This window comes from Micropterus dolomieu, linkage group LG02 (assembly GCF_021292245.1).
Source record: "Micropterus dolomieu isolate WLL.071019.BEF.003 ecotype Adirondacks linkage group LG02, ASM2129224v1, whole genome shotgun sequence".
Classification (NCBI taxonomy): domain Eukaryota; kingdom Metazoa; phylum Chordata; class Actinopteri; order Centrarchiformes; family Centrarchidae; genus Micropterus; species Micropterus dolomieu.
This window is the reverse complement of record NC_060151.1, coordinates 3,530,981-3,541,450: the sequence shown is the minus strand read 5'-3', so window position 1 is coordinate 3,541,450 and position 10,470 is coordinate 3,530,981. Positions and strand designations below refer to the sequence as shown.

At 41.7% G+C, this 10,470-nt stretch overlaps 1 protein-coding gene across 1 annotated transcript; it reads right to left on the bottom strand.

Moving 5' to 3' along the window:
- Positions 1 to 58: 58 nt before the first annotated feature.
- LOC123957430 (NLR family CARD domain-containing protein 3-like) lies at positions 59 to 9,111 on the bottom strand. Its single transcript, XM_046030214.1, has 9 exons — positions 8,908 to 9,111; positions 7,911 to 8,015; positions 6,496 to 6,574; positions 6,115 to 6,343; positions 2,347 to 4,156; positions 2,079 to 2,252; positions 1,726 to 1,899; positions 1,286 to 1,332; positions 59 to 1,109 (listed from the first exon to the last, which is right to left on the bottom strand). Exons 2-9 carry the CDS (start codon positions 7,973 to 7,975, stop codon positions 571 to 573), a joined length of 3,117 nt encoding a protein of 1,038 aa, XP_045886170.1. The 5' UTR covers positions 7,976 to 8,015; positions 8,908 to 9,111; the 3' UTR covers positions 59 to 570.
- Positions 9,112 to 10,470: the final 1,359 nt, after the last annotated feature.

Genomic DNA, 10,470 nt, shown 5'->3' with positions numbered 1-10,470 from the left:
GCAACTTAAGCTAAAAAAAAAACAAACAAGCTACTGATTATAAAATAACCCAAAAACGTGCATTTACCAATCAGTAATTTTAATAACTTCTTGACACAGCTCGTTTTTGGCCAAGTTTTCGGTTCTCTCTTTGAAATGACAAGAGGATGGAAGACTAAATCATGCCTACATATGTGTTGCCTCAGCAGGGATGATATTACATGACAGAGATCTGAAAGCAACACAGAATGCTTGACAGCTGCACTGCAGTATATTCGATTATATTTTGTTTCCTTTTAAATAAATAAATATATTTCCACCATAAACAGGTGCAGAAACTTTCACCAGAATGCAGGAAATTAAGTGTTTAATGATTAAAATTTCCTGGCGGAGGTCCCCACAGACCTCATGTATCTTGGTATTGAAGATATCTTTAAAACACTGTTTAAGAATCTCTTCGTCACGTTCTGGTAAACCTAATATCGTGTATCGTGACATCTCGCGAACTAAGAGTGTCTTCGCACCCCTTATCTGAGCCCCTGTGTCCCCACCACTTTTCAAAACAAAGTGACGCCTTTGCTCTACCTCGTTTTATATCTGACAGAGATAAGCTGATGATACACACTTGATTGATTCAAACCCGAACGCAGGATAGAGGGGTTCAGTGAATGTGCAGTGGAAGGTGTGGAGGTGGATCAGCGTGTCAGAGGAGACTCTGTAGAAGGACAGAGTGCCAGCAGGCCAGTCCAGATACACTGCTACTCTGCCAGCGTCAGAGGGGTGGATGGTTATGACTGCTCTTCGGTTTTTGTGGCAGGCGGAGTAACTATTATCACAGCGTAACAGACTCCAGGACTTGCCGTTCTGTCCGATCCAGCAGTCGTCATCTTGCCCTTTCCTTTTGATTCCTTTGTATGCCACTCCAATATTAACCCATCCTTTACAGTCCACCTCCCAGTAACAGCACCCAGTCAGACCTTCTCTACACAGGACCTGCTTCCAGTGGTGAAATCTCTCTGGATGCTCAGGGTACGGCAGCTTCTCCAACACCTCTGTCACCTTTCTGTTGTCCTCGGACAGAGAGAGCTTCCTGTTTGCTGTGTTTGGATCCAGTGTGAGGTCACAGGCGTCTGGTGGGGAGAATAAGAACACGCACCATCACTTTACACCCTTTACAATCCATACATCGATTTATGTATTGACAGTTTGACAAACACTCTAAAGTCACATATCAGCCAGCAACCTTACAAGAAAAACTGGAACAGTGCTTTTTTTTATGAATCAAGGTAGATAAACACACACTTACACTTTCTGGGACCTGACTTCAGCCTCTTCACTCCACCATGTTCCACACTGGGGAAGAGAAATAGAAGTCAAATTCTCATTTATTAAAAACCATGTCAGAAAGGTGATGGGACACATCTGTGAGACCTACATGTGCAGCAAGCGCCCAATCACAAAGAAAATGGCACAATAAAATACTAAAATTAGCCAGTAGAGGTGATTTGGGCGGCTAGAATGGATACCTCTTTCCCTGTAGGGCAGACTACAGGGTGACGTTAGAATGGAAATGCTAGAGTGATCACACCCTTCTGGCCTTGGAGGGCTTGGGGATCCCCCGAAACAAACATGAGAAAGTCACCAGCGAAAAGGCCTGTTGACGCAGTGATTGTGACCATTGTAGGCAACTCATAAATGATGGAATAAGTGGATATGACCTCTGCCTGGCAGGAAGTCTGTCCATACCTGAGAGTAGTTAATTGCGAGCGTGGATCCTCCAGGACAGCGGAGAGCAGCTTCATGCCTGAGTCACCTGGATGGTTGTAGCTCAGGTCCAGCTCTCTCAAATGGGAGGGGTTACTGCTCAAAGCTGAGGCCAGGGCAGCACAGCCTTCCTCTGTGACCAGACAGCCTGACAGTCTACCAACACACCGGGAAAGCAAGCAAATAGCAACACATTATTGGGTTTTGTTCCGCTGGATCTTAAGGAGTTTCTGAATCCTACCTAGGAGATCTTGACCAGTAAGACTTGTGCTTGACACAGACTCAGGACACAGAAACAGTTTTGTTTTTTGTTTTTTAGATCATAGGACACTGACCTCAGAGATTCCAGTCTACAGTGTGGACTCCCTAGTCCAGCAGAGAGTAGCTTCACTCCTGAATCCTGCAGATTGTTGTTACTCATGTCCAGCTCTCTAAGACTAGAGGTTTTGGAGCTAAGAACTGATGCCAGAACTTCACAGCTTCTCTCTGACAAGTAACAGTCGTTCAACCTGAGAAAGCATGAAGACAAACAATGTATCTTTTAGTTTATCTTGTGTAAAAAGTCTTGTTTAATGTACATTATTTGGTTAGCAGTGTTCCTACAGAGATATTCTGGAGATGTGGACCACTGGTAGCAGCCTCAGGAGACCTTCCTCTGAAGCAGAGTATTTCCTCAAGTCAAACACTTCCAGGTCTTTCTCTGATGACAGTAAGATGAAGCCCAGAGCTGACCACTGAGCAGGAGAGAGCTTGTCTGTGGAGAGACTTCCTGAACTGAGGCACTGTTGGATCTCCTCCACTAGAGAATGATCATTCAGCTCATTCAAACAGTGGAACAGATTGATGCACCTCTCTGGTGACGGATGATCCCGGATCTTTTCCTTGATGTAGTGTACTGTCTCATGATTGACATATGAGCCACATTCTGTCTGTTTCAACAGACCTCGTAGAAGAGTCTGATTGGTCTCCAGTGAGAAACCCAGGAGGAAGCGGAGGAACATATCCAGGTGTCCATTTGGACTCTGTAAGGCATTGTCCACTGCAGTCTGGAAGATCGTTTTTTCGGTTGATCTGAATGTTAATAGCTTAAGCCACCACCAGGATCTTGATTGTGGTTCTGACAGTAGATTGACACCAGTGTTGGTGAATGTGGCAAAGACATAGAGAGCAGCCAGAAACTCCTGAAAGCTCAGATGGACAAAGCAGAATACCATGTCCTGGTACAGCCCACACTCCTCTTTAAAGATCTGTGTGAACACCCCTGAGTACACTGAGGCTGCCCTGATATCAATGCCGCATGCTATCAGGTCTGATTCATAGAAAATCAAGTTGCCTTTCTGCAGCTGCTCAAAAGCCAGTTTTCCCAGAGACATGATGATCTTGCTCATCTCGCTGTTCCAGAGTGTATTTGTCTCAGCTCCTCCATGATATTTGACGTTTCCTATTTTTGACTGAACCACCAGAAAGTGGATGTACATATCAGTCAGGGTCTTGGGGAACTTCCCATTTTCATTTTCTCTCAGTACATGGTCTAAAACCGAGGCAGTGATGCAGCAGAAGACCGGGATGTGGCACATGATGTGGAGGCTTCGTGATGTCTTGATGTGGGAGATTATTTTGCTGGCCTGCTCCTCTTCTCTGAATCTCTTCCTGAAGTACTCCTCCTTCTGTGGGTCAGTGAACCCTCTCACCTCTGTCACCATGTCAACACACTCAGGAGGGATCTGATTGGCTGCTGCGGGTCGTGTGGTTATCCAGAGGCGAGCAGAGGGAAGCAGTTTGCCAGCGATGAGGTTCGTCAGCAGCACGTCCACTGTGCTCGGCTTTGTAACGTCAGTCAGGATCTCATTGGTGTGGAAATCTAGAGGAAGTCGATACTCATCCAGACCGTCAAAGATGAACAAAACATTGAACTTGTCAAATCTGCAAATGTCTGCTTCTTTGGTCTCAGTAAAGAAGAGATGAAGAAGTTCAACCAAGCTGTACTTTTTTCCACTCAGCAGATTCAGTTCTTTGAAAGTGAATGGAAATGTGAACTGAATGTTGTGGTTGGCTTTGTCTTCAGCCCAGTCCAGAGTGAACTTGTGTGTTAAGACTGTTTTCCCTATGCCAGCCACTCCCTTTGTCAGCACCGTTCTGATTGGCTGATGAGCTCTGCCAGGTAATGGTTGGAAGATGTCTTCACATTTGATCATAGTGTCTGGTCTTGATTGCTTCATGGATGATGTTTCAATCTGTCTGATCTCATGTTCGTCATTGACCTCTCCACACCCTCCCTCTGTAATGTAGAGCTCTGTGTAAATGTCATTCAGAGGTGTGATGTTTCCTGCTTTAGTAACTCCCTCAAAAAAACTGTGGAATTTCTCTTTCAGGTGAGATTTGAGCTTTTGTTGGCAAATAGGAACCACAGCTTCTGAAAGAACAAACAGAAGAAAAAAGTAAATGTGAACTTTGCGTGGGAAGCAGATAGGCTACCGTACATTTTCACATTAAGGATGAATGTACACTGAACAAAATTATAAATGCAACACTTTTGTTTTTGCCCCATTCATCATGAGCTGAACTCAAAGATCTAAGACTTTCTCTATGTACACAAAAGGCCTATTTCTCTCAAATATTGTTCACAAACGTCAATATCTGTGTTAGTGAGCACTTCTCCTTTGCCGAGATAATCCATCCACCACACAGGTGTGGCATATCCAGATGCTGATCAGACAGCATGAAGCATGAGTATTGCACAGGTCTGCCTTAGGCTGGCCACAATAAAAGGCCACTTGCATCACACAGCACAATGTCACATCAGCGTCTACAGTATATCTCATAAAAAAATCACATCCTTGGGTTGTCACTTAAATTACCTCATCAGTATGATAGTTCCATTACAGTCATTGGACAAGGCATTCAATGAGTACTGACGTTGAGCAAAGATGCAGTGCTCCTCTGCTTTAGAGCAGAATACACATGACCACTGTTCTCTTCTGAAAGTAGTATGCCTATTGGATTTGTCTGACAAATATTCTGTCACTAATGGCTGAAACTGGAGATTTAATAGCCTAAACTTTCACAATCGCAAATTAGCGCACCGGCCCTCCATTAACTGCACTCCACCAACTACTTGGCAATACTAGCCCCACATTAGCTAGCTAGCTAGTCAGTTGGCCCTTAGTCAGTTGGAAATGGCGTATTCCTCCCAGTGAAGAAACGCATGTGAACTCAATCTTAAAGGCTCAATCTTATGCACTTGTAAGAATGCAGCATTTCATATGTATTAAATGCTTTGTAATGCCAATTTGTGAACGGAATATAACGTAACATAAAAATTGAGAACTTCCACACTTTCTCAGTTGCCTATAACAACTTGTGGACTGATTTCTATGTTTAGGACTCAGGACAGCTTTTCAGTGAAAACCCAAGGATGTGATTTTTTATGCGAGCTCTCCTCTTCAGCTCCCCTACAGCTTCAACAGTAGCTGTTTCTCAGTCTGCGTTCTTTTCTGTTATTTAGGACTTGTGAAACATCATCAGTCACAGCCCAAGTACCATTCCAATTCAAAAGTCCGCATCTAGCCAAATACAGTCAAATACCCGGATGTGTTCCCGCTCTGCCCGTTTTACCAAACCTGCTTCGGTGGTGACTTGTGTGGACTTCGTATAGCCAGGTATCCCAGAATGCATTTTGCTGCCAAAAAGTGGAAATGTCGGAGGAGAAAACTATAACTAACTATAAGTTATAATTCTGCTGTTACTGTGTCACGGAATGCAGTTTTAAGAGTTTTTATGCGGGAATATAGTGACAGTCTGAACTTGGCGAACTCGGTATTGAGAAACAGCTAGTGTGTAGTTAACGTTAGCTTAGAAATGGAATCCGCAAACATTAACAAATGACCGGCACCCACCACGATACAGAACACAAAGTCTAAAGTCAAAGCTAACATTACTGCAAAGCATATGAAATATATTGTTATATAGTGTTTTTAGCAGGCTAAAGTTAGCTAATGTTAGCTTGCTTGCTAACATGGACAAATTACTGGCTAGCTAACATAGCAAAATACTGTCTTGAGTAGATAATGTCAGTTAATTCATCCCAGACGCCTGGGGCTGATCTCGCTTGCTTGCCGTTTTTCAGCAGCTAACTGCTAACACTATCACTGAACCACATTTCACTGGTTTCACTATTAATGCAAATGTAGAATTTCTTTGCAATAGTTGGGAGAACTATTTTTTGTGGAGCCAATAACAAATTGATATCATTTACTGTGTCACCTAAGTGATTATAGGTTTTACTTGATGTATTTTACTTGATGCTGTAGTATATAAATATCACATATCTCTTCTCTTTTTCCACCATTTCCACCATATTAAATATCTTACTGCTCTGCAGAGAGTCAGCCAGGTCATCCTGCTTCATTTTCCTCAGGAAGCACAGTGCGATTGTGAGAAAGGCCTCTCTGCTGCTCCTCCTCTGCTCTTCCTCCTCACTATCCACTGAGTCTTCCTTTTTCTTCTGACCGTTCGAATCTTCAACTTTATCTGGACTGAGAACCATTTGAAAGGTTTTCAGCTCATTCTTCACAAACGTGATAATAGTCTCTTCAAGCAGCTGCAACATAATAACATGGAAAATAAACTTGTGAAACACAACATTGCAACCACATGGCATCAATTGCCTTTCAGAAATTGTAGCATGGATTGATTGTTGAGCATTGAGTTGGTGATGACTGTTGCATTTTGTTTCTCATTACATTTACAAACCATAAATGTGGACTCCAGATCTGTTTGAAGCTTGTGGGCAGGGTCACCACTGGTAGTCTCTGATCCTCCCTGGGGGACTCTGAAAATGTGACATACAAATATATAAAGTTGCAGGAAAAAGAATGTAAACCCTTTGGAATTACCTGGATTTCTACATAAAATGTGATATGATCTTCATCTAAGTGACAACAATAAACAAACACAGTCTGCTTAAAGAAATACCACACAAACAGTTGTATGTTTTGATGTATATATTCAACACACCGTGTAAACATTCACAGTGCAGGGTGGAAAAGTATATGAACTCTTGGATTTAATAAATGGTTGACCATCCTTTGGCAGCAATAACCTCAACCAAACATTTCCCTATAGTTGCAGATCAGACCTGAACAAAGGTCAGGAGGAATTCTGGACCATTCCCCTTTACAAAACTCTTTCAGTTCAGCAATATTCTTGGGATGTCTTGTGTGAATCCAAAGCGACTCAGTCCTTCCACTTCCAAAGCGACTTACATCATATCATATCGATGGATAAAAGCGTCAGCTAAAATGAATAAATGTAATGTAAATGATAGCAACTCTTCCAGACCCTGTGGCAGAGAAGCAACCCCAAACCATGATTCCCCTTCCACCATACTTCACACTTGGAACAAAGTTTTGAAGTTGGTGTGCTGGGCCTTTTTTCCTCCACACATAGGGTTGTGTGTTTCTTCGTATATTAGAGTCGTCAACAGAGATGTTAGCATGTTCCAGAGATTTCTGTAAGGATCCTTCTTAACCTTATTGAGCATTCTGTGCTGTGCTTATGCAGTCATCTTTGCAGGATGGCCACTCCTAGGAGAGTAGCAACAGTGCTGAACTTTCTCCATTTATCACCAATTTGTCTTACCATGGACTGTTGAACATCAAGGCTTTTATAAATAGGCCTACTTTTGTAACCCTTTCCAGCTTCATGCAAGTCAACCATTCTTAATCCTACGTCTTCTGAGAGCTATTTTGTTAAAGGCATGGTTCACATCAGGCAATGCTGAGCAAAATTAAAATTGGTGTCTGTTTTTTATAGGGCCAGGCAGCTCTAACCAACACCTACAATCTCATTTCATTGATTGGACTCCAGGTTGTCTGACTCCTGACCCCAGTTAGCTTTTGGAGATGTCATTAGCCTACATACTTTTCCACCCTGCACTTTGAATGTTAACACGGTTTGTTTAGTAAAAACATAAAAACATATTGTGTGTTATTAGGTTAAACAGACAGTGTTTGTCTATTGTTGTGACTTGAAGATCAGATCACACTTTATGACCAATTTATGTAGAAATCCAGGTAATTCCAAAGGGTTCACATACAATCACAATCTTTACTGGATTATCAAAAGCAGATTAATACAGTGATATTTTAATGCTTAATAATACTTACATATTTTCAAATGCATGGTGTTGATCTTTAAAATCGATCAGACCACCTATTGATTGGTCACTCATGAACACAGAGCTGGGTGAATCTGGTTTCTTATCCTGGAGGCTGATTGACAGAGGTGAGGAGCACCAGGGTGAAAAACTGACAATCAGAACAAATTTATTTTTTCTGATAAAACAATCCCTTCAGTATTTTGTTACTTCAGTTGAGGCACAAAAACATCAGTGTCATTCTGTGGAAACAGTTGTCTTGTGTGCTGTCAAGGGAGCTTTATCTCTTGACTTGGTCTTGGGGCCTCACATATGTAGCATAAAGCCTACATTACAAACTAGGGGCAATGAGTTTAAAAGGTATGGGAGTTAAACAGGCATGGAGCATTTAATCAATGATGCTACTGAATTGTATTATGGGAAATGTAGGATCCAGTGTTTATGAAGCTTGTCCCATTCTAGGGCCTAAATGTCAGGATATTTCAGCCTCCGCTGCCTCAATTTTGGACCATTCCTTTTTAAAATTTGGTGTCCTCCAATATATACCTGGAATACTGTTTTAATGGCTGACAGAATTTACTATATATATGTATATGTATTTACGTATGTAAAGAGGAGCAATTTTGGAAAAAGTAATCACTTTGGTACTCATCAAACTTATCTCTTTTTCAAAGAATGACATTGATCTTTAAAATCAATCAGGGTGAGTCTGGTCACCAGGGGGAGAGGCCAACATGGTGGTTAGACTAGTACTACTTGTCATAAACAAAGTCTCAAAACAAGTCCAAGTATTTTATTATCAGTTGTAAAATTTTACCTTTACCACCTGCTGATAATAAAGGATGAAGCATGACCAGTAAACAAGTACCTTTATGCGCTCTTTCCAAAACTACAAGCAAAGTTTCATTATACGAGAAATCTGTACATGTATTCTAAGAAAAAATTGGCATGTGTATTAATTATTTGGATAGGAACATTAGTAACACTTTGATCCATGTAAAACTTACCTCTTTTTCAAAGAATCACAACTGCCTTTGAAGTCAATCAGACTGTCTTTTGAATGGCCACTGGGTACAGGTGAGTCTGGTCGCTCATGCTGAATGCTGATTGAAAGAGAAGTAGAGGAGAGAAACAGTGGTCTGAGAGTCAGATAACAACAAACCCTTCACTAGAACTGGACTGATACTAAAAAATTATCAACAAAGCAAATTAATTTCAACCCCAAATTCCTTCCATCCATCCATCGTCAACCGCTTATCCTACGTACAGGGTTGTGGGGGGCTGGAGCCAATCCCAGCTGACATTGGGCGAAAGGCCTTTGGCTGCATATGGTGTCAGAAGTGGGACCCTGGACAGGTCGCCAGTCCATCGCAGGGCCACACATAGACAGACAACCATACACACTCACATCTACACCTAAGTACAATTTTGGAGACACCCGGAGAGAACCCACGCAGACATGGGGAGTACATGCAAACCCATGACCCTGTTGCTAGTTGACAGTGCTAACCACTGCACCACCACCTCAACCACAAATTGTTCCATAAAAATTTTTACTGGCCAACATTATGGCAGATAGCATATGGCTGAATCTTCAATTGCTCTACAAATGTAAGCTCAACTCATCTCCCTTGGGCTGGAGATCTGGGGTGCTGCGTCTTTACACTATTAATAACAATACTAATATAATTGTCCTACTTGGAGAAGTTAAATCATATCTCCATTTATTGAGACATTTTTGTTATGTTGTATGAGTTATGACCAACCATGAAAGTTGGTCACTAAAGCCTGCTTCTGTTGGGCAGTTAAGAATTGAAATGAAGTGAATTATCTACATTTACTGTATGTGGTTAACAGCAAGCAGTACTGATGATTTTGCATTGCTGAGCCCTGCACAGTGGCAGCCTAAGCAGTGTTTCACCCATTTCAATTGAAACGGACCTCACCCTCCAAAGGTCACCGACTGACATGCAAGAATTAAATCATAAATATCAGTATTACTGTAGTAATATATATGTGTTTTTGGAATTCACTATAGAAAATGATTATAGTAATAGGCTATGGTGATCTAGTTAAGGTATAGTTTACTATACCCACATTAACTCTAGAAACAGCCCTCCAAATGCTTAAGGCAGCCACTGGCCCTGCTGCAAAGCCATAGCACCTCCATTCATTTGCACATATGCACTGTGCTGAAAACCAGGGTACATATTTATCAATGGACAGGACAGGGGCCTGAACATATTTACCAGTACCCAAAGTACTGTATTCCCATGGTCAATTATTTTGAATTCACAGTGGTGGTAAGAACCTCCCGTCCTCAGTTAGTATGTGATTTCAAGAATGTGTTTCTTTCTTTTGCTAAGCACTGAAGGGTGCGCTGTCGCTAGTCATACCACCATATAATGTATTCACATACACAGTACAAAGGCAAACCTCAACCACAGTGCAAGTGCAATTAAACATTATTGTATATCTTCCAAAACTATATAACAATAAACTGTCAACTGTAAAATAGCTTTATTACCAAAGTCCAAACTCATGGAACTTTTCCATATCAGAGACCAGAG

Coding starts and splice junctions, on each gene's coding strand:
- LOC123957430 (XM_046030214.1), bottom strand. CDS start 7,975: ATGAGTGACCAATCAATAGGTGGTCTGATCGATTTTAAAGATCAACAC. Junction 6,575..7,910: donor CACCATGCATTTGAAAATAT/GTAAGTATTATT, acceptor TCACATTTTCAG/AGTCCCCCAGGGAGGATCAG. Junction 2,253..2,346: donor CACATCTCCAGAATATCTCT/GTAGGAACACTG, acceptor ATGCTTTCTCAG/GTTGAACGACTGTTACTTGT.